The sequence below is a fragment of the Vombatus ursinus genome, unplaced genomic scaffold, assembly GCF_900497805.2.
Source record: "Vombatus ursinus unplaced genomic scaffold, bare-nosed wombat genome assembly UNPS02009994.1, whole genome shotgun sequence".
In the NCBI taxonomy this organism is placed as follows: domain Eukaryota; kingdom Metazoa; phylum Chordata; class Mammalia; order Diprotodontia; family Vombatidae; genus Vombatus; species Vombatus ursinus.
In genome coordinates this window covers 6,883,126-6,909,636 of record NW_020949772.1, presented here as the reverse complement: position 1 = coordinate 6,909,636, position 26,511 = coordinate 6,883,126, and the positions used below count along the sequence as shown (strand labels likewise).

At 41.7% G+C, this 26,511-nt stretch overlaps 1 protein-coding gene across 4 annotated transcripts in view; it reads left to right on the top strand.

Moving 5' to 3' along the window:
- KNTC1 (kinetochore associated 1) overlaps positions 1-26,511 on the top strand; it is an 87,134-nt gene that overhangs the window by 12,949 nt on the left and 47,674 nt on the right. For 3 of the 4 annotated variants that reach the window (XM_027853498.1, XM_027853495.1, XM_027853496.1), the window contains 24 exons: positions 1,332-1,384; positions 1,626-1,741; positions 3,095-3,146; positions 3,797-3,895; positions 4,632-4,675; positions 4,755-4,820; positions 4,930-5,005; positions 5,955-6,080; positions 6,175-6,264; positions 7,036-7,089; positions 8,398-8,459; positions 9,088-9,199; positions 11,067-11,210; positions 11,423-11,479; positions 11,577-11,678; positions 13,549-13,668; positions 13,762-13,905; positions 14,190-14,288; positions 15,120-15,223; positions 15,909-16,008; positions 17,069-17,203; positions 17,699-17,818; positions 20,371-20,443; positions 23,955-24,022. In XM_027853498.1, the coding sequence (XP_027709299.1) occupies positions 1,332-1,384; positions 1,626-1,741; positions 3,095-3,146; positions 3,797-3,895; positions 4,632-4,675; positions 4,755-4,820; positions 4,930-5,005; positions 5,955-6,080; positions 6,175-6,264; positions 7,036-7,089; positions 8,398-8,459; positions 9,088-9,199; positions 11,067-11,210; positions 11,423-11,479; positions 11,577-11,678; positions 13,549-13,668; positions 13,762-13,905; positions 14,190-14,288; positions 15,120-15,223; positions 15,909-16,008; positions 17,069-17,203; positions 17,699-17,818; positions 20,371-20,443; positions 23,955-24,022 (2,216 nt within the window). The remainder of the gene's footprint in view (positions 1-1,331; positions 1,385-1,625; positions 1,742-3,094; positions 3,147-3,796; positions 3,896-4,631; positions 4,676-4,754; positions 4,821-4,929; positions 5,006-5,954; positions 6,081-6,174; positions 6,265-7,035; positions 7,090-8,397; positions 8,460-9,087; positions 9,200-11,066; positions 11,211-11,422; positions 11,480-11,576; positions 11,679-13,548; positions 13,669-13,761; positions 13,906-14,189; positions 14,289-15,119; positions 15,224-15,908; positions 16,009-17,068; positions 17,204-17,698; positions 17,819-20,370; positions 20,444-23,954; positions 24,023-26,511) is intronic. The other variant, XM_027853497.1, reaches the window with a different exon arrangement.

Sequence of the window (26,511 nt, the reverse complement as noted above, 5' to 3'; positions counted from 1 at the left end):
GTAAAGCAGGAACCTATTGAAGCTGCTGTTAGTCTCTGTTATTGTCCTCCTTCAGGGCAACTCAAGCCAATAAGCATTTGTTAAGCACCTGCTAAGTGCCAGGCACTGCACTAAGCACCTGCTAAGTGCCAGGCACTGCACTTAGCACCCAGGGTACAAAGAAAGGCAGAAACCACAGTTCCTGTACTTAAGGAGCTCACAGTGTGTTGGGAGAGGCAACATGCAAGCAACTGTGTCAGTGCAAGAGACACGAAGGTTAGCCAGGGAGGCCAGGAGGCAGAGGTGAGAAGGGAGAGCATTTCAGGCATGAGGCCCAGTTGGCGAAAATGCCCAGAGTCAGGAGATGGAATGTGTTGTTCCAGGAGCAGTCCGTGAAGCTGGATTGGAGAGTATGTGAGTGGGAGTAAGATGTAAGATGTCTGGGGGGGGGGGAAGGGGTGCAAATTATGAAAGCCCAACGAAGGGTTTTATATTTGATCTGGAGGTAATGAGGAGCCGCTGAAGTTCCTGAATAGCGGGGTGGCTTGGGTAGACACACACATTGTTAGGAAGAGAGCTTTGGCTGCCGAGCAGAGGATGAGTGGGAGTGGGAGAGACTGAGGCAGGCAGACCCATCAGCAGCCATCACAGGAGTCTGGGCGTGAGGTGTTGAAGGCTTGCACCGAGGTAGGTGTTAGAGGAGAGAGAGGGCTGTGTACAAGCAAGCAGTCTTGTGAAGGCAGAATTAACAGGACGTGGAAAGTGATGGGAGATGGAGAGTAAGGAGGGACTGGCTTCCTGTCACCTGAAGACCAAGCCAGTTTCATCGCCAGGTTGGCCGGAGCCACATAAGTAGACAGACGTTCGACCCCGATTTAGCTCCATTGAGATCTGCTGCGTTAGTAGAGCGTAAACACAATGATGTTACAAATTCATAACTTCCGAGTAAATGTACAGAACAAGGACGAGTTTTTGAACTAAAATTATTTGTTACAATTCCAGTAACTTAATTGTAGTGAGCTGGGTTTTAGAGTTCTCACTTTCCTCATCACTGCTCCTCAGTTTTCACTTTTGAGGGTTGTTTTGAAAACTAGGGCAAGGGACAAATGACCATTGGAATCTCTTTTTTTTTTGGAGTGACCATTGTGAAAGAGTTAGCTTATGTTCTGGTTCAGAGTGAAACTGTCTCATTAATGTTTGATCTAATTAAATGACAAAGCTTAACCTTCCCTTTCATGGCAGATATATTTTCCTATGTAATTCTGATAGTCAATAAATTTATGAAAAAGCTTATCGGATTGTCATCATGTAGAATACCCAACCTAAACTTTTCTATTTATTTTCTTTTGTAGGTGTGAAGAAGGTTCAACTTATAGACAATCTGCTTTTCATTTTGGATACTGCTGTATGTCTCCGATTATATACCTCTTCTTAAAATGCTGTTGTAAAATTTGTGATTCCCAATAACCTATGCACTAAATAGAAATGAGTCCATTGTTATAAAAAGAAAAGTACATTTCTATCCTAAAGCTATATATGCTGTACATATATATCTACTTTCTCAGAGTTTAGAAATGTTCATTGTTTTTATTTCAATATACCAAAGTAAGTTTTAAATTGTAAAATTTCTCTGTCTTTTTTAATAGAATATATTGAGCTTATGGGACATTTATACTCTAATTCCTGTATGGAACTGGCCTTGTACCTGTTTTGAAGACTTTATTCTCACCACAGAAGCTGATTCTTCTTCATCAGTCACTTGGTAAATGGAAGCATGTCATGGATTGCCCTTCCCCTTTCCTTCTCTTTGACAATTCAGTTAACTATGGCATGCTTACCAAATGCTCATCTATGACTAAGGTTAAAGGAAAATGACAAATGCTGGAGGGGCTGTGGGAAAACAGGCACATTAATCCAGTGATACCACTCCTAAGTCCATTCTCCAAAGAGATCAAAGAAAGGAGAAAGGATCCATGTGTAAAAGATTTGTAGCAGCCTTTCTTGTGGTGGAGAAGAGCTGGAGACTGAGAGGGGGCCCATCAGTTTGGGATCTGTAGTATCTGGAAAGAACACCAGGAGTAGAGCCAGAGTCTTAGATTCTACCTCTGCTACTTACTAATTGTATGTGACTTGGATAAACTGTGTCTTACTGGACCCCCTTGTCTGCTCACCTTTAAAATGAGGGAGTTATCTAAATTGGAGGTGGGTGGGTGTGGTTTGTTATTCAGTTTGTCAGTCGTGTACTTTCCGAGCAAAGGTACTGGAGTGATTTGCCATTTCCTTCTCTAGCTTATTTTACAGATGAGGAAACTGAGGCAAATAGGGTTTAAAATGACTTAATCTGAAGGATCATTTTATGATTCCGTCCTAATGGCACTCACCAGAGGGAAGGTTGCTGGCCTCCTTAGCAACCCTAAGTTCTTTCCCTTCTGAGAAGGGGGATGGGGTGGTCTCGTAAGGCCAGAGGGCTACATAACTTCCCTGGGTTATCTTGGGTATTTGGCTGTGTGTCATTCACATTGTCTGTTGGGTGAAATAGAGCCCATATTTAAGTAAACTGGTAAAACACATGGGTTGGACTGTGTAATCTCTTAGGTTCTTCCTAGCTCTGGAATTATGTTTCCAAGTTTCTGCATTAATGATACAGATAACAAGTATGCAATTAAGTTTCTCAAATGGAAAGCTCAGACTCCAGTGTAGGCTGTGGTACCTGGGAAAATTTGAAGGGCAGGATGTGGGGCTCAGTGTGGAACTTGAAGGTTGGGTAAGATTTAGTTTTTCGCTATTCTGTGACAAAGTGGCAAATTGAACCATAAATTAAACTGAGGGAGATCTTGATACCTTCTATTAATGTGGCCATTTTCATCTTTGTTAGTCATCTTTTTTTCAAAGTTGGGATGGGGTATATAGATGAGTACTATGATGTGCCGAGTGATTGAATTGAAATGAACTTTGAATCAGATGAGGAAACATAGTAGCATGGTAATCTAAAAACTGATCTGAGCCCGCTTACATGTTTTCAGACTGGAAATAACACTTTTTCTAATATACCCAACAGTTGGCAAAGATTAATTACTTGACTTAATGAAAGTGCCCTTTTTTTTTTCCTTTTTAGGCAAGGAATTATTAATCTGAAGTTAATAGCTCTGACTTCTTCCAGTAATCAGGTAAAGATATTTTTGATGACCTAGTTCCTGTTATGGGTCAGTCTTGAAAAAACATCATTAGCAGAAGTTAAAAATTGATGTTAATTAGTGCTCAGTGTATCAGCCCAGCTGTCAGATTTTTAAACATGTATAGCAAAAGCAAACCCCAACTAATACAATACTTTTTTTCCTTCTGAAGCTTAGATTATAATTATGATTTTTTTGTATCTTAAAATATATGTCAGGAAATAGGCGATGCTTCTGAGTGTTTTAAACAGAACCTTGTAATTCTCATGCTCTCATAATTCATGTCTTACTTCCCTAAGACCAGTAGATTCCCCTTTATCAGCTATCACAGTAAGTTTTTTCTATTACTGGCTGTGTTTGAGAGGAATTCAATTTGATTAATGTATATCCAGCTTAATAACAATGAACTGTCATGGAGCTCCGGTATAAAATTTTTGCTGTTACATAGGTACTGAATACTAGAACTTGTACCTAAGGAGTCAGTGCTTTTTACAAGACCTATAGATTTAAAGAAACATCCCATAATGATTCCTGTCCAACTAAATTTTTAGCAGATCTGTGCTTTGTCTTCAGGATCAGATGGTAACGAAATGAATCATTTTCCCTTTTCTCTTCTTTTGTTTTTGATTTTACTCTTTGTTAAGATGAGAAACCTCATGGTTTACTCACTACCTACAATGACCTTGCTCTACTCTTTGGAAGTTTCTGCTGTTTCTACACTTGTCAGGATGGGAGTCAGCTCAGTAAGTTAATATATGTGTGTACGTACACACACACACACACACACACACACGCACGCACGCACTCCTTGAATCGCTTCTTAATCTTTTTGTGTCGTGGACCCTTTTAACAGTTTAGGAAAATCTATAAACCCCCCTTCTCAGAATCAGGTCGTTACATGCCTGAGATCAGTTGCACAGAATTAGAAAGGAAATAAATTAGACTGAAATACAATTATCAAAATAAATATTTTTTTTAAAACCCAAGTTCATGAATATAAACTTAGGAGCCCTTGCCTTTAAAAATATCGCTAGTCTATGCTCCAAGTGGAATATAATGAAATTCTTGGCTCAGTTTCCAATTAATAAAAATCTTTACTGATTGCCATAATTTCCCCAAATATATGTCCAAGAATAATATCAGCTCTTCCAAATGAAAAGCAAAATAAAACTGTTTCCTGGAATGCCAGCATATTTATTTAAGTTTCTTCCTTATTTATAGAAATCAGAGATTGAAGTGAGATAGATTTTTTTCATTTCTCTTTTCTGTTTAAATTTTTCATAATTACTTATAGTTTTTCCTGCTTCTCTGCCCTCCCACCCCCAGCTGCTCATAGTGTATATGTGTCTCTGGCAAGCAGAGTCTAAACTCCTTGAGGGCAGGGCCGCTCTCGGTTTTTATTTTTGTTTCTGAAGTGCCTGGCACAGTGCCCGAAGCATAGTAAGTGCTTAGTCAGTACTTATTGATTTATTTTTGCAGGATACAATTTACCTTCTGGAAGGAATTTGCGAAAATGACCACAAGTAGGTAATATTTTCTGTTTCTTCAGGCAGAGCAGGGAACTAGAGGGGTATTTCTAATGATTCCCATTGTTGTTTTCAGCTCTCCTGAAGGCTCAGTGTCCGTTGTAGTGCTTAGATGTCTAACAGAAGCCTTACCAGAAAACAGGTAACTTCTTTGTCATATTGATTAATGAGATAGTCTTTAATTAACTAGTTACCAATATTTAATTAATAAATATTGTCTATTTTACTGCATCTCATTTCCAATTTCCCAGATTGAGTAGATTACTTCACAAGCACAAGTTTGCGGAAGCTGAAAGCTTTGCCATCAGTTTTGGACTGGATGTTGAGGTACTGGGCCTCAGTGGCAGAACTCGCAGTGATGGGTGGAGGTTGTAGAGACAGATGGAGTTTGGATATTAGGGAGACCCTGCTAGCGATTAGAGCTGGCCAAGCTCGATGAGCTGGCTTGGGAGGGTTGTGGGTTCTCTCTCATAGGAGAACCTCAAGGAAAAACTGAACGAAAGCAGAGGGTCATGTTTGGGAAGTCAGGGTGGCCTCCGTGGCTTCTCTGTGCTTCCTTACTCTTTCTGGCCACCTGAACTGAAGAACCCAAGTTTGGCCTGTCAGGCAGAACACTGGCCACAGAAAGAAGACCTAGGGATTCCTGCTGGCTTCAGCTAGCACGGGAATGTTGACATACCGTGAAGATTAGCAGTGTCAGCTTTTAAAACTTCAGCACTTATTAACCAAGAAAACATGGCAGGATAGCCATTCTTAATGGTATCGGTTTTCTTGCAGGTACTCCAGTGTTGGGGTTCTTTCCCCCCCCTTCCTATTCAAAAGTTACATGTGCCTGCCATCTATTCTCCACGTCTCTGAGCCTCACTCAGGGGTGGAGATTTTGTTGTGAGGAAGGTATAGAACACTTGGATGGTTTAGGCCAATTCACAAGGTGGAGGCCTCACTCAGGGGTACAGATTTTGTTTGTTCGTGAGGAAGGTACAAAACCCTTGGATTCTTTAGTGGTGTCAGACTCAAAGCCAGCAGCACATTGACTTAGAAAACCACAAATTAACATTATCTGGGTTGGTATGGTATTTTTATTTATTTTGTTAAACATTTCCCAATCATTTTTTTTTTTTTTTTTTTTTGCTGTCAGCATTGGCTAAGGGTTGTGAGTTTGTCTCCTCTGTTTTAAGGACACTAAGAAATGCTAGGAGTGAGGTCCCCGACTGTTTAAGATATGCTTGGTGTTAATGTCATTGCATAAGCTAAAACTGTTTTATGCATTTAACAGCTTGTTTATAAGGTAAAATCAAATGACCTATTGGAAAGAATGGCTTTGTGTTCAGTAGGCACGCATGGGCCAACAGTTTGGCGGCAAGTTGTAGATGAAGCTAAAGAAAGTTTATGTAAAATCAAGGTATGTTGTTCACATTATGTATTTAGTGTGTTTTAACCCAGTGATCTGCGTTTAAAGAGTCTCAAAGTCTGATAGCGTATCCTCTATGAAACAGGATGACCAGTTTGTAGTGGATTACTGCTTGAAAGCTCAGTGGCCAACCTTCGAGACAACTCAGGAAATGCTGAATTATGCCAAAGTCAGAGTAAGCTTTCCTACATCTTCTTTTCCTCCTTTGTTATATGGGTCCCTCTGGGGTGTATGGGGTGTTCCAGGAGGACTAGCACCTCTGGTGTGAGGGTGGCCACGCCCTTTGCAAGGCTGCTCATCCACCTTTGGTGTCTTTCACCCAACTGTCACCTGTGGCTACAAGAAGCTGTAGCATATGCAGCAATCACACCCTGGTAAATGTCTCAGCAGATGAGCTAAGCCAGGTTGAGGGTAACTGACAGGCCTCAAACCCGTCGATGAGTTTGGGGGTGTCTACCCCAAGCATGTGAAGACTTCCCAAGTGGATGAGAACAATTTATTCCAATAACCATGAAGGCTCAGAGCTTGATCAGACATCAAAAAGACTAGGTTCCCCCACTGAATCCTGGGCCATTGCCAGTTGTCCTGACTCTTGTCTTGCCATTGGACTTTGATGACCCTGGAAGAGAGAGTGAGGCTGATGACTTTGTGCAACTCTGCCTCACTTCAATCCAGTTCACTTGTGGGTCAAGATGTCACCCAGTGATGTCATTGGTCCTCTTAGAAAATGAAGGACAAAGACAATGTGTGTCTCTCTAAACAGCATTAGGTTACTAACTTCAGTTCTTTTAGCACAAAACTAAGAACAATTATGTTAATTAAGGAAAAGTTTTCTTTTAATATTTAAAAAAACCCCAAAATATTCTCATGAATGGAGAATATCATATAACTCTCATTTGGACACATGCTTCTCTAACTTTGTATGTTTCTTTTTCAATTGTCTTAGCTTTTGAAGAAAGAAGATAAAATGACTACTACCTATTCAGATAGCTTAACAGAGGTAAGTAATGAATGGAAACAGTATTGGATTTGTCTAAATTAATAGTTTTTACAAAATAAGATTTGCCATATGTTCTGACATACTTTTAAAATTTCCACTTATATCAAATAAAGAGTATTTATTTTCTTTCTTTTTTTTTTTTTTTTTTTTGCTTTTTTGGTGAGGCGATTGGGGTTAACTCACTTGCCCAGGGTCACACAGCTAGTAAGTGTTAAGTGTCTGAGGCTTGAATTGATCTCGGGTCCTCCTGACTCCAAGGCCAGAGCTTTATTTACTGTGCCACCTAGCTGCCCCTAAGAGTATTTATTTTCAAATGTCTGCCATAACTTGATAAGTTATTATAAGTTAATCTAATGTTTGTTTCCAGCTGAGAAAAACTAGTGCTTATGAACACTGATTTTCCCCTATTGTGGTTCATTTTTAACCAGAAGGATCAGTAATATTTTGTCTAACAATAATAATAACAAATATTTGCATGACAAATCTCCCTACTACTTGTATTTATTATTTTTAACAAAACGTCTAGCCTGGCCTAGCTCAGTTGTTGCCCTAAAGGACTTTCTTTAAAAAATTTTTTCCTAAGGACTTTTATATAAATCAATGTGGAGACTCTGAAGTAATTGATTTTGAAAGGGCCATGCAATTACTTTATACTTCATGTGTCATTAATTACATTTCAAGGAAACGTTAGACATGTTGCATTGGATTAAAATGACGTTACGCTTAGTGTTCTTAGAAATAATTTTATTAAACAACATTTTCTAAGTAGTGTTAATTGTTGTCATATGATTTCACCAGTATGTAGAATCAAAAATACATAAACATTCGTGTGTATATGTGAGTACCTGTACATTCATATGTGCATTTTATATATCCTTTAGTGATCTGTGATTTCATCACAGTGATTACTCATTTCACAAACTAAGAAATCAGCCCACTCTCAGACTTAGTAGTAGCTGGTTTTTAAGAATTGCTGTAGCCAGAAGATTAAAAGAGTCATCACCCTGATGCCCACTCTGGTGGTGAGTCTCTCTGAGTTTAGCCAGGATGATCCTGTCACAATATACATTTGGTCTTTCACTGGACCCACTTCCGAAGTCTTTCCAGCTTGGCAGAAACTTGCCGAATTTTGTTTCACCAACATAGTTTTAAGAACCTAGACTCACTTCTGTACCACAGAGATGTGTCAAAGTTAGACTTCAGTGTAGGTTTCCTCTAAGTGTGTGTGTGTGTGTGTGTGTGTGTGTGTATTTGTCTGTTAGTGTGTCTGCTTTTGAAATAGTGTATATTATGTTACTTCCATTATAGGTATTAAAAGCCCGTGCAAAGTTGGCTACTTTTTATGGAGCGTTTGGACCAGACAAATTCAGGTTTATATTTTTACCAATTTTCAGGTTTTAAGTTATGCATTGAATATATGGGATGTTATCATAGGTGAATCATTTTTATTAACTAAACCAGGAAAGGGAAGCAGAATTTGTTTTCTGATGGCTCAGGGGCATATAGAGGATTTTATTTCCTGCTAAATGGTCAGCTGAATGCCTTATGAAGAAATTAATGACAAGATTCTTTTTGATGTCCCCAAATTTCCCCATATTTTTATCTCTCTCTCTTTGCTAAGTTTCCTTTAGTCCTTCTCCTTTTCAAATGTTATTGTTCAGTCGTTAGTTGTGTCCCACTCTTCATCACCCCAAATCCCTGGGGTTTTCTTGGCAATGACTTTGGAGTGGTTTTCTGTGTCCTCCATTGTGTACCAGTTGTGAGACAATTAGGAGTTAAGTGACTTATCCTGGGTCACACACCTAGTGTTTGAGGTCAGATTTGAACTGAGATCTCCCCAACTCCAGGCCAGTGCTCTATCCATTCACTGTACCACCTAGCTACCCCACATGTATCCCATGTGTAATTCGTGTTATACAGTAATGATGTTAGCTTTTTTAGGCATATACTTAATCCTTTCCTGACAAATCGTTATTTTTTTTCTTTTTGATATCCCAGTGGAATTGCTTGGATTGAATTTCTGAAAAATGAAGATATCCTGAAGGATATCTATCTGCAGCTAAAGGAAGGAAACCTTTTTTGTGCGCAGTTTCTTTGGCTTCGCCATCGGGTAAGAGATTTCATATTATTATGTGAATGACTCCATAGCTTGTGGAAATATCATTAAATGAATATTGGAGACTAACCTTGCCAGGAATGACATGTTGAATTTAAATTTCTGATCATTTGGAGCAAGCCGGCCCCTTAAAAGATGTGAAATTTCTGGTCATGAAATAACTTTGAAGGTACGCTATGGCTCCACTACAATTATTGAATAATTGATTAATTACTCTGAATTTTTCTCATTTGGCCCAAGTGTTCTTGATTGTTCAAATGTAGATTTGGAGTCTTCAGTCTATGATGCAGCACCTTCTCCAGTGAGAGCAGAGTGGAATTTTTCATAATGTTTTGAGAAGACAAAAATGACTCAAATGAAGATGGTGCAAGTTAGGAGACTAACAAAAGTATCCAAAGTAGAGTCAATGAGACTCAGTGGCTGCCTGGGGTCCGGGATCCATCCCACTATTCCAATATGCAGAGAAAATCATTATAGCAAGTTGAGCAGATACTTTCCATTGAGCCGCCTAGCAGCAGCCAAGGTTCCTGTGGGAAAGTGCTTTCCCATAGTCCTTCTGGACAGCAATCTGTAGCCCACCCGTGCCCCTTTGCAGTAACATCCAGCTCTTTAGAAATTCGGCAAAATAAGACAAGCCTGGAATCCTGATTATTTTTAAGCACATTTAGATATATAGGTCATAACTTTCCTAAAACAGACAGTATGAAAACATTTAACATTTAATGTAACATGTTAAAATCTACGTACTTTTGCTATGAGAAGTCCCCAAATCTGACACTACATTGAGATTTGAGGATTCTCCATTGCATCTCTTGTATAGGATGAGTGGTTGCCCTCTGAAGTCATGGATTCAAAACCCTCAAATGTTGAAGTTTTATATTAGTAAGATAGGAAACTCAACCCTTTCTCTACCTTATGATTGTATTATGTGTTTAGAACTCGTGTGTGTATTATTGTTACCCTTGAAAACAAATATGATAACTCACCTATCAAGGCTCCTGGTTTGCATCATCCTTTTATCATAGTAGAAGTCATGAATATTCAATACTTCATGCCATCATTGAGGGTACTCCCTCTCTTGGTTCAAATTGCCAACTCGCTTCTTTCAGTCTTCCCGAAAATTCTCCTTGGGACTTCTACTCACCCATGGCAGAGGCCTTCCTGTGGGGGTCCTGCTGTTGTCCTGGCTTTTGGTACACAGCCAACCCATCCGCCTTTTTTCTGATCATAAAAGATGATGTTTGTAATATCCAAGTGGCCACAAGTCGTCTTCGATAATAAGCTGCAGCCCTTTTTTAGTTCCCCCCACTTTTTTTTAACAAATAAGGAAACTGAGGTACAAAAAGATAATGTGACTTGACTTGCCTCTAGTCACAGAGCCAATAAGAATCAGAACCAGAGTGGGCATGACAGATTTTGCTCTATTTGTTTCCATTTCATTATGTCTATTGACAGTAGAGTGGTAGAGTTCATTATCAAGTCAGCGACAAAAAGCACTTGTTACGTCAAGCACACCTACGTTGTATCCATCACTGTAACATTTTGTTAGCTATTAGTCTCAAACCCTAAAAAGCCCCACTCAATCTTTGTCCTTCTTAGTGGGCATGATGGCCGTGTGCTGGTAAATATGTCGATCTCACGGTTCACACCGTACAGACCAGTGTAGGGGAGTAGTCCACAGGGAGTTGGTGGTACTCGGATATTGTCTGACTTGATTAGCCAGCACTGGCGGGTCAAGGCCCTTTGCTGATGACTTGCTTCTCTCCTGCTGTTCTACTGGTGCAGCCTTTCGTTTTTGGAAGCTCTTGGTCGGTTTGGATAAATTCATAGGACAAATCCCAACAATCGCCTGTGTTTTTAGGCAGATTTTGAGAGCAGATTTGATGTGAACACGCTGGACAATTTGCTGAACTCAATTAGCACAAGTATCCCCATGCGAGAGCTTTGTCTGTGGTTTCAGAGTGACGTGATTCCATTTGTGAAAAGAATCTTACCGGACGGGCAGGTACGTGGTCCCTCTGCTCCGTGCTCATTCTAGTGGAGTTGCTCCTTTCTTTCCTTCCTTGGCTTTCTTCTTGAAGCATCAATTTATTTTAACAGCAGTTTGTTGTTAGTGTGTTTGGAAACGGGCTTCTTTGGAGGTTTCAGCTCTGCATTACCTACTGTGTGCACACAATGACAAGCTGGCATTTAGTTTGAGAACAATCTCTCTTTCAGAGAATCCTTGCAAAATGGTTGGAGCAAGCAGCGAGGAATCTTGAGTTAACTGATAAGGTAATAAGAGTGTAATTGATACAGAAAAAGGCTTAGGTTCTGTATAATTCCTTTGGTGGTTTTAAAGCTCTCTCCTGGCATCTGATACCATTTACAGGCAAACTGGCCAGAGAATGGACTTGAGGTGGCCCAAGTGTTTTTTACGTCTGAAAATCCAGATTCCTTAGGGCTGACATCTTCCTGCCATTGCATCCTGTTGGTATGATATTTGTATGATAAAGTTATGTTCGGTTATATAGCAGAAAAACTCTGAGAATTTCTGTGAGTATGTAGTGGGGAATTAGGGGATCAGGAATATGATCGTCTCTTTTTCTGTGTTCACCACTTTTCTGCCTTTTTCTTCCTGATGTAGATTTTTGAGAGTATTTCATTAACCCGTTGAAATTAATCAAAGGACAATACAGATTGTCCCCACCGAGAAAACAATATGACCAAATTTAAGGGGAACTTTTTCCTCTTAGGAAAGTGGTAGATTCCATTTCAAAAGTGCTAGAACCAAAGTTAGCATTGGTTTTCCAAGGCTGTATTAGTCCAGCTACAGCCGTTGTTTGAATGATTAAGCCATGCCAAAGTTCATCTCATTATTGTGAAGATCTTGGAGCTTTTGTGGCTTAAAGAACAAGTTTCCAAAAGGTCTCACTGAAAAAATCTTCAATGGCCTTGTCCCCCTATGGACAGCATTATTGTAAGATGAAGTTTTGTCTCCAGTGCGGAAACCTCAGTGAATAGAATTCCTGATCCTGTATGAATTTATTCTGAAATGAGTTAAATACCTGTTATCCTTCCCGTCTCTTAAACATTAAGTTCTTAGCACCTCATAAGATGGTATTTGGTACTTCTTGGGGAGAATCTCTTTACTCTTCTCTTTAAAAGGGGGGAAAAGAAAGGAATAAGGATTTATATAGCACCTACTGTGTGCCAGGTAGCATGCTAAGTGCTTTTTACAAATCCCTTATTTGATCTTCACAGTATTCTTAGAAGGTACGATGGTGCAGATAATAATAATCCTATTTTATAGATGAGGAAACTGAGTCTCACTGAGGTTAAATGACTTGCCCATGATTATATGTAGTTAGGATCAGGGACAGGATTTGAATATGGGTCTCTTGTCTTCGAGGCCAGTATTTTTTCCAGTATGCTGTATAATATGGTATAACAAATAAGTGGCTTGAATTTGTATGTAAGATTTTAAAAACCCTTGAAATTGTCAAATTTGAAAGCTGTCATAATAAGTGGGAGCACCTCTAGTTAGTCTAGTTTAAAATATTTTGACAAAAATAGAAGTCTCATGTTGCTAATTTTCAGCTTTTTTAGTTCCTAGACTCATAACACTGAATCTTGTTCCGTGTTCAATTGCAAGATCGAGTGAAATAATATACATAAAGTGCTCTAAAACCTTAAAGCAGTATATAAATATGAGCCATCTTTATTGTTGTTGTTGTTAATAATAAATAATAATGATGATACTTGCCCTGGAGGAAGGGTCCCTTGGTGCATAGAGTGCTGGGCTTGAAGCTAAGAGGGCTTGGGTTCAGATCCTGCCTCTGATACTCACTTAGTTCTGTGACATTTATGTTTGACATTGTCCTCTATGTGCCATAAGCAACTCACTGGGATTCATCTACCAAGCTAGAAATGTGGGCAGTTTTTTCTGCATGGTGACAAAATCATGAATCCTTGGAATATTTGCATAATTTTAGTCTAGAGTTAACCCTGAATCTTCTAAGAATGTAAACTACTTTTAAAATAACCTTTGGCATGTGTAGACAATGAAAGCCATTTTAAAAATGCTACCAGTATGAATAAATGAAGGAATGAATAGAAAAGCATTTATGAGACCCTTCTTATATGCTGCTCCTTGTACTAGGGATACAGATAGGAGAAGGTGGTATTCCCTGCTCTAGTCTCACATTAATTGGAGGAAACAGTGTGCCACCTATAAAGGAGGTCCGCAGTAGGGCAGATGGCAAGAACTGGATGGCCTTGAGATGGTCACTGGCTGATGTGCAAGAGCTGTGTGTAATCCTGTAATTTTTCAGATGTTTTGTGCTGACGATTCTTTGTTTCAGAAGGATTATCAGAACACCGAAGAAGTCTGCCATTTGAAGAAGCTGGTGGACAGCTTGCAAGAACTGATCAAACTGTACCGGAAATACAACTGCAAGTTGGCCCTGTCTGAATTTGAGAAGGTAGAATGCCCAATTCCATGAGCGGCTCCCCTCACGGCCTTCCGCCCTGCTCAGAACTCGTTACATCTAGGCCTTGTGTCTTCTGGCTTTTAGGAGGACACCGCTACCATTGTGTTTCGGATGCTTGACAAAGTTTTCGCCCCAGAACTTATTCCTTCCGTCTTAGAGAAATATGTAAAATTGTACATGAAGGAGCATTACCTGGAGGAGGAGCCACTTCTGCTGCTGTACATAAAGGTGAGCTTCAGCCCGGGTGCACTCGTCTTCATGCTGCATCTCTTTCTGGAGTGCTTGGGAGCGGACCAGGTGTTGGGCTCCCGAGGACGTTCCTCGGCATCCGCCCAGGCCTCTCTGCGGGCGTGCACTGTTTTCCCACTGTGCTGTTGGCACACTGCTGGTCCTGAGAGCAGACCGAGTTGTTACTCTTGTCTCAGGAATCATGGGGCCTTCCTGTTCAGCAGCCTTCCCTTCGTGTTTGTAACCAGTTGATTTTTCTCCGCTGATTTATTTCTTGTTTTTAGGATATGTTGGAGAGATATAGTTGCAAATCTGCATCACTCTTTGAAACTTCCTGGGAGTCCAAAGCCATGGCAATTATAGGCTGTTTATCTGATACGGATGTAAGTAACCACTACGGAGGAGCTGAGATTCCTTCATCTTGCTTTTTCTAAGAGAGTTTGGTTCTCCATGCTACAGACACCTACTGAGCACCTGTTATGTGCAAGATGCCGTGGAAGTACAAGGATAAACAGAATGTGGTCCTTGCCTTCAACAGTCTTACAGTCTAGTGTAAGAGACGAGGCATGTCCGTACGTATTTACAATAGGAGGCAATATGAGATCAATGCCTTATGAATAATAGCCATTAGAGCATTTCTGAGGAGGAGCTTGCTTCTGCCTGCGTATGGGAAAGCTTTAGGAAGAAAGCAGCATTCAAACTGGACCTTGCTGCATGGGGCAGGTTTTGATAGCCAGAGTCAATGGAGAGGGCACCCTGGTACCAGCAATGAGCCAAGGCACGGATAGAGGAAGACACGAGATGGGTTTGGGCAATTGCAAACAAACCAGCATGCCATAAGTACCACGTTTATAGAGGAAATTTAAAAAAAAATAGAAGATAATTTCTGGAGAGGTAGATTAGGGGCAGATTGCAGAAGACCCTGAATTTGCAGAGCTTTTGACAGGGCAGATGAGTGTGTTGGAAAACACGTATCTTGAAAATAGCAATTTTAAAAAAATGAAACCAGGATATTTGTTCACAGCAAATATAGCAAAATAAATCCAAGGTGACTGTGTGCCTGCATGGTGACTTGAAACAATATGAAGGGCCTCGTTTAGAAAACTTGAAGAAGACAGGCAGACGTGAATGAGTGGCGGGCTGAAGTTTAGGTGGGAAGGCCCCACGCTGCAATGTGGGGATCTGTCGTAACGGCAGCCTGCCTATTCTTGTAGCTCATCTTTGATGCCGTGCTGCAGATCATGTATGGGGCTGTGGTGCCCTGGAGCACAGCCGTAGAACAGCTGGTGAAAAAGCACTTGGAAATGGATCATCCCAAGTAAGACTTGATTTTGTCAAACATTTACTTTGTTAGAGAAAATGTAGGTCATTTAAATTAAATGAGCAATATTAACACTGATGGGCAGCTTGGTGGCACAGTGGATAGAGCGCCAGGCCTGGAGTCAGAAAGACCTGAGTTCAAATCCAGCTTCAGACACTTACTACCTGTGTGACCCTTGGCAAGTCACTTAGCCCTATTTGCCTCAGTTTCCTCATGTTTAAATTGAGTTGAAGAAGGAAATGGCAAACCACTCTAGTGTTTTTGCCAAGAAAATCCCAGATGGGATCATGAAGAGTTGGACGTGACTGAAAAATGACCAAACAACAACATTAACACTAATGGTGGGAGAAACTGAGGAAAGCCACCAGCAAATAGGAGGACCCCCTGTGCCAGATCTTTGGGAGAATGTGGGCAAAAGTCCCACAGGGAGGGCAGGCATTGGGTGTGCGAGCTTTGTGGTTGGGGGGAATTCCTTCATTACTCTGAGAGCCTGGCACAGGAAACGCTTGCTGATTGACTGAATGAGATCATGGATCTGGTGAGATCACATTTGTAAAGCATCACACACAGCGCACCTGGCACATAGTAGGTGCTGTGTAAATGCTAGCTATTGTGATAATTACTATTATCGCCTTACACAAGAGGATAAACTATTCACCCTGCTATGACGTTTGCTTTTTAGAGTCAAATTGTTACAGGAAAGTTACAAATTAATGGAGATGAAGAAGCTTGTTCGAGGTTATGGAATAAGAGATGCCAATCTTTTAAACAAGGAGATCATGGTAAGGAAGCTAAAGGGCTCACTCTCCCTTCACCCCATTCAACTTCTTCTGCTCTTAGCAACATAGTGGGAAATGTAATGAGATTTTTCCTCCTCTAAAGGAGTCATTAGGTAATGCACTAGTTTCAAGGTAAGGCTATGGGAATCCTACTCCATGTTCTGTCTTGACCTCTGCAATAACTGTGGACACCTCTGGGCCTTAGTGTGCTCATCTGTAAAATGAAGCTACGTGGTGGAAAGAGTCCCAGGCCTGGAGTCAGGAAGACCTGAGTTCCAGTCTGGCCTCAGACACTTACTACCTGTGTGATCCTGGGCAAGTCACTTCACCCCATTTGCCTCAGTTTCCTCATCTGTAAAATGAGCTGGAGAAGGAAATGGAAAACCACTCCAGTATCTTTGCCAAGAAAACCCCAACTGAGGTCACAAAGAGTTGGACATGACTGAAATAAATGAACAACAAAAAAAAAAGAAAATTGAACTAAATGGTCTCTAAGGTTCCTTTTAAATTTCTTCCAATAGTTTATGCTCTGTGATTCCTGTTTTTTTTTTAAATACATTTAAAACTACTTTCTTGTACTTTTTTTTTTAGGTAAAAAATTCCTGACTCTTTACTGATATTTACTGATATTAGAACCCTAGTGGAAGAGGCTGAAAGGGCCCAAAATGAAAGGAACATAGACTTTTCAATAGAAAATTCTATCACTTGTGCTTATCTTCACATAGTACCTGTTGCCCTGACACAGTTTTCATTTACATTTCTATGGTGCGGCATACCTGGAGTCTGGAAACCCTGGCACCTAATCTCTTTTCTGACACTAAAGAGCCGTCACCCTGATCAAGTCACTTTTCCTCTCTCAAGTGTCTCCACAGTTGTTCTGAGAATCCAGTAAGAAAATAGAGTCAGGTGCTGTCTAACCTGAAAAGTCAATTGTTGTTCCTATGGGACCCTTTATAGGAAACTACAACCTCCTGAGGCGTTCTGGGTTCTCTTAGTCAGATTTCTTCATCCTCATAGCATCGTTTCTCCAAAAAAAGTAAGATTGTTTTATGCTTGGTTTCAGAGGGTGATCAGATACATCCTTAAGCAAAATGGCCCAACCTCTCTCGAGGATGCTTTAAAGGTAGCCCAAGCATACCTGTTGTCTAAAGATGAAATCTACAGCTTATGGATCATTGACCTGATGAGCAGAGAACAGGTACGTCAGCCCAGGAAGCTAGTGAATTACACCAACAGATGTGTGAGCTGTGATTTGGGGGTGAAGGAGAGGCCATGTTCTCGTGGCCACGGCCTTCACAAGTAGCATCAAACCCTTTACTTGTAGTGGGCCAGAAGCACCAGATACTCATTTCTGATGTCGTTTCTTTGTACCCACTGATCCAATGATAGGGCAGGTCTTGCTTTGTGCTCTGCATGTCAGTGGGTCTCTGTTCTTGGTAATTCTTAAAACAAAGACAGCAGAAATTAAGTTTCATTTCAGCATGTGGGGATGGATAGCGTTTGTTGCCTGCAAAGCGGTTTAGTGCTTTTTCTGTCTATGCAAATTTGGCCTGTTAATCTGTTTTCTCTGAAAAGATACTTTTTCTTCTTTAAGCAAATGAAAAACAAAAGACAAGGAGCGGGGGAGGTGAGGGATAAATTATTTCCATTGTAAGTGATGTCCATTTTTGCCCTTTTCATGTAATATTCCTAGGGTGAAGAATGCCTATCGCTCTTGAAATCCCTGCCTCCTGCCGAAGCTGAGAAAACCGCAGAAAGAGTGATTATATGGGCACGCTTAGCGCTCCAGGAAGAGCCAGAGAACTCTGAAGAGGTATCATTTACATTTGGTGACGCGAGCCATGCTTGTGAATATTGGGGGCTGTGTCACATAGATTTATTGACTCACTAAGAGCCACTTTTTAAATTTCATGGGTGGATTGATGACCAAATTTCTCAGCAAATGTCTCATTTATAGGCTAACTGCTCATTTCCATATCATTTGGGGTTGAGCACAATCCCAGGGATAAGAAAACCTAAAGAGAGGGCTTTGGACCTTCCTTCCCACTGTGTCCTGCTAAATAAATTAAAGTGGGAATTGTGTGCCATCTGGGGACTGTCTGATAATGTCCTGTAATAATGATGAGCTCTGGACTTGTAGACGGGAGGCCTCGGGTTTGAATCCTGCCTCCACGGTCTCTTGCTGTGACCAGAGGTTACTTCACTTTTAGCCTCAGCTTTCTGATCTCTGAAATTGAACAGTTAGCATAGGCCCCAGGGGTACAAAGGAAAACAAAACAGATCCTGCCCTCTAGAAGCTGACATTCTCTTGGGGAAAATGGCATCTACACAATGTCTACCACTCTAGTTCAGGCCCTCAATACCTCTCGTGGAGAGCTCTGAAGTCAGAGGACCTGGGTTCAAATTCTGCCTCTGATGATTACTTTCCTTTGTGACCTTGACAGTCACTGATACTCTTTGGGCCTCAGTTTCCTCCACCATAACAGGGGCAGCACCAGAGGACCTCTGAGGTTCCTCCCACTCTGGGTGGATGATCTGATTACCTTAAGTCTCCTCCTCCCTAAAGTGATCTCCTGAGAGCTGAGGTCTGACCAGGTCACGCCCTTGTTGAGGAACCTCTAAGATAAAACACCAGCTCCTTTGTTTGACATGAAATGCCCTTCAGAACTGGGCCCACTCACCTTTGCAGGCTTTTTTTTTTTTTTTTTTAGGCAATTGGGGTTAAGTGACTTGCCCAGGGTCACACAGCTAGTAAGTGTTTTGCAGGCTTTTTAATGATGTTACTCCTCGTCACTGGATGCTCGAGCCCCGCTGACTTTCTTCCTGTTGTCATGTCTTCTCTCTTTGCCTTTCATAGGCTGCTCCCCAGGCCTTGAATGCGCTTCCTCCCGACCTCTGACTTTTAGAGTGGCCACCTCCCCAAAAGCTTAGCCCAGGAACCATCTCCCACCCCCCACAAGCGGGTCTTTCCCATACCCTCCACTGCTGGGGGCATCCCTTCCCCCAGCCAAAGTCGTCAAATTGTTGTCAGGATTAAATACAAGAGACACCGCATATAAAGGTTGTGTAAGCTTCAGGTTTGTAGATGTCAGCTATTACTTTTATTATTGATATGGGAACAGCACTTGATGACCGTAGTATTGTGTTGTGGCCATTCAGGATCATAGAGGGTAGGACTGGGAAGGGCCTCCCAAGACCTGAGCTAGTTCCCTCTCTTCAGGGAAAGGAGTCTCTGAGCTGTCCAGGTGGATGGCTTTATCACCTTGAAAACTCCCAAGAACGGACACTTGTTCCAACAGGTCACGAAAACATTGTGGATTCCTATGAAGTCCTAGGTGTGCGGAGTCATCGTTTCCCACCTAAGGGAATGGAAAAGATGTATGTTCATTGGCACTTAAATTGTACTCAGATAAAAATCCTAAAAATAAATAAGCAAAGAAGATATCCAAGCAAGTAACTGAGGGTTATGAGGTTTTATCACATACTAACCTGAGATAAGAACAGGTAGATGGCTCAGTGGATAGAGCACTGGGCCTTGAGTCAGGAAGACCTGAGTTCAAATCTAGCCTTAGACACTTACTAACTGTGACCCTGGGCAAGTCACTTTATCCTGTTTGCCTCAGTTTCCTCATCGTTAAAACGAGCTGCAGAAAGAAATGGCCAACCACTGCCAAGAAAACCCCAAATGGGGTCACAAAGAGTCAGACATGACTAATCGACTAAAGAACAAAACATAATTGTTTATGAAGCACTTTATATACACGCTGGAGCAGTGGAAAGATTGCCAGATTTGGGGTCGGAGGAGCTGTGTTTGAATCCAGCCTCTGCTAGTAACTCGCTATGTATCCTTGGTTTAACCTCACTCTCTTCCATGTCATGTCGTAAGAGTGGGATCTGTCCTGCCACGAAAGTTAATGGCAGAAAACTGTACAAAGAAAGCTGGGAGGAACAAGTCAGGAGGAGGAGGAGAGGAAGAAGGCAGCCAGCTGGCATCCATCACAGTAAATAGGAAGCAGTAGCTTCTGTGTTTGGATGACAAGTAATAATTCACTGCAAGCACTTACCATTTACCAGACGTATTAAGTTATGTCAAGCACCATTGGGGCGTTAACAGGAAGTTTTTGGTTTTTTTTGAGATTGCAAAAGAGTTCTTTCAACATAACTGTACTTAACCTAAGGTATTTGTGAATGGCTCATTGAAGCTCCTGTCTGTCATAGATTGTTGAGTTTATAATTGGGACCACATTAACAGGACCCCTTTTTTTTTTTGTCTTTAAAACTGTTATAGATTTCTGTATGCATTTTGCTTTGTATTAAAATCAATCCAAGGTGGAAAAAAATTTCACTGGGCCACTTTCATTTCAGGACAAGATACAGAGGGTATCTATAGCCAAGACAACTGTAAACATTATAAAAGCTCTACGTGACATTCAGAAAGGCAAGTTTTTCACGGTGATTCTTTCTTCTTGGTGTAGCAGAGTGACTTAATTCTTTAATGGAAGCTTGGGGCTCTTTAATTGCTACCAGTCTCTGAATTTGCCATCTGTGCCTCCTCAGTATTCCCCATCCCCTAAGGCCAAACACCTTTTCTGTTTGTCTTTAGCCTTCCTACTTATCCATCATCCAGATACACCTGCCTATTGACAAATCTCCCCGTGCTGTTCCCTCCCGTGTGCATCTGAACTGCCTTTTGTTTGCTCACCCCCACAAGGTCCTGTTCCCCTGTGCTTCGGCTGTGCCCTTACGCCTTCCTCTTCCATTTGTACACATTTCTTGTCATCCTTGAGCTCATGCTCTTTCCACCTCCCAGCATTAACCTGGACCTGGAACAGTCCACATCTCTGACTGGACCCCTTTAATGCTGACTCGCTGTATCTCACAGCGTCCTTGACCTGTCCTCGCTCCATCTGCCCCTTCTGGGCCCTTGCTTTGGCCGTCTGTTGAAGTTTCTGGAATCTCTTCCTGTAATTCTTAGAGCTGTCATCTGACACCTTTCTGGGTATTCTTCTACATTCCTGACTGCCATCTTCCTCTCCACCCCTTTCCCTTTCTTCTGCATCCTGAGATGTCACTTGCACATCTTGGTTAATAACTCTCCATTAACTCCTCCATCTTGTCAAGCTCATCCTTGATCAAGGTCATCTGTCTCCCTTCTCTTTCACTGCTGAACTTGTACAAAGAGTCATCTACACTTAACCCCACTACTTCACCGCCTGCTCACGCCTCCCTTCCGTGGACCAGAAGCTTCCCAAGAGCAAGCTCTGTGCCTTCCTGTCTTTGTGCCTAGCCCTGTGCTTTGCCACCTCCGTCTTTAATAAATGTAAGTTATGTTGAAGTTGATTCCACAATTTGAGCTTTAAATCTTAATGCTGGCCAAGGTTTCATCATCAGCCACAGTTTTCACCTTTGCTGGTTTAAGGTTTGCTGGTTTCATGGTGCCATGCTGGTTCCGGCTGGTTTGCTGGAATTGTGAAGTGCCTTAGCTATGACAGACTCAGGAGCTATCCTAGTCAGCGTGCTCATTTACAGGTGAAGAAACTAAGGCCCAGATAGGAACAGTTATTTACCCAAGTTAACTAATCAAATTAGCTCAGAACTGATATCCTATTCTAAGTCTTCTAACTTGTTCCAGCTCTTTTTCCCTGGTGCTGTCCCTATTTCTCCATGTGACAGCTATCCTTCCCCACTGTTCTTCTGGCAGACTAGGAATGCATATACCTGCTGTCAACTTTTGTGATGATGCTTATGTAAATGTTACTTAAATCAGGAGAACCTGGGTCCAAATCCTGCCTCTGGCCCTTACTAGCTATGTGGTGGACCCTGGGCAAGTTACTTGATGTCCCAGTCCTGGCGATACATCTCTTGTATAAGCCCTCCTCTCCTCTGAGAGCATGCTGCCAGCATCCTGGTACAGGCCCTTATCATCTGATATCTGGATTACTGCAGTAGCTGCCACTGGTTCTGCCTGCCTCAAGTCTCTCCCCATTCCAGTCCATCCTCCTGTCAGCTGTCAAATTGATTGATCGTTCCACAATTCTAAAAGGCCTTTTCACTGAAGGGGCAGTGCCTCACTCAAAGTGAGAACTCAGAAAGACCTTAGTTTTAAAAAAAAAACCCAAGGTCTCCCACTGCATCACTCATCCTGATCGCTATCTGGCCACTGGACCCAGATGGTTCTGGAGGAGAAAGTGAGGCTGGTGACCTTGCATAGCCCTCCCTCACTCAAATCAAAGTCAATTACAAGTCATGTCATCATCTCCCTGATGTCATGGTCCTCTTTGAGAACAAAGGCCAAAGCACAATGATTGATCTTTCTAAAATGTCATACCCCCTTCATAGCTCTGCCCCTGTTCAGTCAACTTCAGTCACCCCCGTTACCTCCTGGCTGAAATGTGAAATGCTCTGTTTGGCTTGTAAAGCCCTTCGTAGCCTGGCCACGTCTTACTTTTCCAGTCTTCTTATACCTTTTTTTAACTTCCATATATTCAATAATCTCATGACATTGACCTCCTGGCTGTTTCTTACACAAGATACTCCATCTCTCTGTGCCTACAATTCTCTCCTTCCTCATTTCCTTCTGGCTTCTTTTTTTTTTTGAGGCAATTGGGGTTAAGTGACTTGCCCAGGGTTACACAGCTAGTGTCAAGTGTTTGGTCTGAGGCCAGATTTGAACTCAGGTCCTCCTGTCTTCAGGGCCTGTGCTCTATCTACTGCACCACCTTGCTGCCCCTCCTGGCTTCTTGAGTCTCAGCCAAAGTCTCACTTTCTGCGGAAAAGCCTTTCCTGGTCCTCCTTAATACGAATGCCTTCCCTCTGTTGATTTTCTTCAATTTATTCTGCTTATATCTTCTTTGTACACAGTTATTTACATCTTCTCTCCCCCGTTAAACTGTGAGCTCCTTGGGAGCTCTCCCCAGGCTCAGCGCAGTGCCTGGCATGTAGCAGATGCTTCATAAAGGTATCTTGACTCAACTCAGTCAGCTTCTTAGGTGTTATCTATTATGTTGTGGATGAGCTTGATATGTGTTCAAGGCAAGAGTTCCCAGGTCCTTCCTGTGTGTGTGCGTTCATATTGTGATAGGAATTATCCAAGGAGTTCATTGATTACCTAATCAACAATGCAGAGATTTGCCGGTTTATTTATGCTCAGAGCTTGGGCTCATCTGTTTGGAAAAAAGTCAGAGAGCCCAAAATAACTTTGTCATCAATGTAGAATGTACATAGAATGTAAATACCCAAGCAGGTTGTGTATAATGGAATTTTACGGAAAGCAGGAGGAGAAGATAAGGGTATATATGTCAGAAAGGAGGAGAAAAAGATTCTCATCAGGACGGTCAGGGAATTAGCTGGCCAAAACTGCAGCTTGAAGTTTATGTCCCAAGCTTGGTTTTACAGACTTCAGCATCATGGATGACCTGTTTGCTTCAAGCACACGATGTCAGAAAGCTCAAGAAAGGCCAGGGGAGTTTTCCTTAGCACAGTGGCAACAAGACTGCTGAGCCATATAAAAGGCAGCTAACTTTTGCTTCTTGTCTTTCCTTGCCATCTAGCCTACTCCAGAACTATCTGCCTTCTCCTTCATTTGTGTGTGGTCAGGAAAATGCAAACTCATTGTATTGTTAACCCAAGCAAGGTCATTAGGGAAGTAACCTTGCTGTCAGGGCAAAAGTTCGTTTCAAAATTTAATTTGGTGAGTTTGGGGTTTTCTGTCCCCTCACTTCTAATCCTCTGCACTTTCTTTTGTCTCTAATCGTCCTGGATAATGAAGTGGTTTGTATTCTACTTCATCTACTCAGCCCTGGTGCAAATCCGTTAAGATGATAGAAAGGAGAAACAAAGTCAATTACATGTTTAGCCATCCTTTCTGATCTCTTTGGAATCTGTCAATTTGCTCATCTTAAGGCTCTTGTAATAATTTGTTGCTGCTATTTTTAAAATTTTAATTACAGAAAACCCTCTGAAGATGGATGAATGCGAAGAAAACTTAAAAATATTTAAAACCATTAGGAGCTTACAGGTGAGGAATCTGCGTTGCGGGGTCTTGATGCAGACTGCTACTGTTAGGGATAGGTACTGGATCTTCCTGAAAGGAGTCCTGGTGAATGCTCCTCTCTGTATTATCTGCTCCAATTAGAGTGGGAGCTCCTTGAGAACTGGTATTGACTCTCCTCAGTTTACTTCCCCCTTGATTGACTTGTGGTAAGTAAATCCTTAGTGAGTGCTTTTTCATTGATTCATTCAACTCCTTTACTATGCAGAGGGGAAGGATAGTAAAGAGAGGTTCCAAGCAACCATTTATTCCTATCATATACCATTTGATAATATCTTCAAGGACGTTGGCTTTGTTGATTTCTAGCCAATCTATTTTTACTTTGAAATTTAATTTTAAAAATTTGTTGACCTTGAATGGAGTCAGTGTCCTAAAATCTGATTTTGAAGACTTTGATTTATATTGATGTGTAGGAGGGCTTGGAGGTTTGGCTGACAAGCACTTGGGGAACGGATCCGTTAGCTCTCACGAATTTCTGGTTTTCGGATTCAGGCACTAAAGGCCTGGACAGGTACCATTATGTTCTTTCTTGAGTTGAGTGGGGGGAGAAGGAGAGACAGAGAGAAAGAGGGAGGGGGAGAGAGAGAGAGAAAGAGACAGAGAAGCCAATCCAAGGAGATTACTTTTAGAAAGCAAGCATTCCTGAAAAGATAATTGTCAAATTAATTTTAGTTAATTGTGTCATATTTTTCCATTAACTATAGTATCAAACTGAGGCCTAACCCTAACTCTCAGAGGCATTTATGTAGAAAAGATTTTTTCTTAACACTAAGCAGAAATTATGTTTGTAAGATTGTTTAAGAAATTTAAATGGGGAAATCACTTGATTGTGGTAAAAATAATCAAAGCTACACAAAGCATAGGTAATATACTGGTGCTAAAAGTGCTGACCCTCCATGTGTTGTGTGGCAGCAAGCCCTTTGTGTTTGTCACCAGCTCAAGGGCCTTTGATGTTTTAGGTGCAGGAGCTTGTTCCATGGTGGCAGATCCTATTGGGGACACCTCGGCTTCCATGTTTGTCTGAGGCTTGGCCATGGGTCACACAGCTAATGAGTGCCCAGCTGGGATTTGAGCCCAGCTCTTCCTGATTCCAGGGGGAGCTGTCGCTTGCTCCCCTTGGCAGCCTTTCTGCCTTAAGAACCAGCTCTCAGTGGGTCACAGTAAGGTCTCTGTGCCTTCCCCAGCCTTTACGTGAAAGAGGATTGACTGGTGGACCTTTAAATGTAAGCTGTGGGGAGACAGATCCAGTCTAATGGGTATAAAACTAGTTTAAAGACAGATTCCCTTTATTAATATATAAAAAATAAAGCTTTGGGTCTCTTGTTACTTGTCAGAAAGATCTTGCTCTTTGTTCTAAGTATTCTAATAGTCTACTGCAGGCTGTCCAGCACTGTTTTAAAAAAAAAAAATCCAGCCTCAGACATATACTAGCTCTGTGACCCTGGGCAAGTCCCTTAATCCAGTTTGCCTCCTTTTCCTCATCTGTCAAATGAGCTGGAGAAGGAAATGGCAAACCACTGCAATATCTCTGCCAAGAGAACCCCAAATGGGGTCACAGAGAGTCAGACAGGACTGAAATGACTGAACAGTAAGCAGAAACACCTACTTTGTCCTAGGCCCGGTGACCTTGTCGCTTTCCCACTTAGTAAGTTCCACTGGCTTCCCTATTGCCTCTAGAATGTAATGTTTGGTTTTTTTGTTTTTTGTTTGTTTGTTTGTTTTTTGAGGCAATCAGGGTTAAGTGATTTGCCCCGATTTGAACTCAGGTCCTTCTGATTTCAGGCAAGTGCTCTATCCACTGGGCCACCTAGCTGCTCCCTGTTGAGTTTTTTTTTAAAATTTTTATTTTTTAAATACATTTTATTCATCCCTTTTTTTTTAAGGCAATTGGGGTTAAGGGACTTGCCCAGGGTCACACAGCTAGAGTCAAATGTTTGGTCTGAGGTCAGATTTGAACTCAGGTCCTCCCTACTTTAGGGCCAGTGCTCTATCCACTGCGCCACCTAGCTGCCCCCCTGTTCTGCACTCCTTGGAGCTTCCTTGTCCATTGCTCCCCTCCCCCCTCTCCATGGGGACAGCCAGACTTTGTCTTGGTTACTCATGCATTCTGTCCTCCACCTGTCCTCCAGGCATGGTGCACACTGCCTCCACTCTCTGAATCCCTGGGCTTCAGAAGGACGCAGTGCAAACACCACCTTCTCAGTGAAGGCCTCTCAGATCCCCTCAGTTTTCAGCACCCACTCTCAAACGACCTAGTCTTTGCCTCCTTTTTATTGGTGTGTGCTTACTCTTTTTACTTATAAATGTCTTTGGGGCCTGCCTCATTGCAATGTAAATCCTTGTGAATAGGGATCATTTTGTTCTTAGCCTTTGTATTCCCAAGGCTTAGCTCAGTAACTGGCACGTAGTGGGAACTTCATACACGCTTGATACTTGATACCTGCTGGATCGGGGGT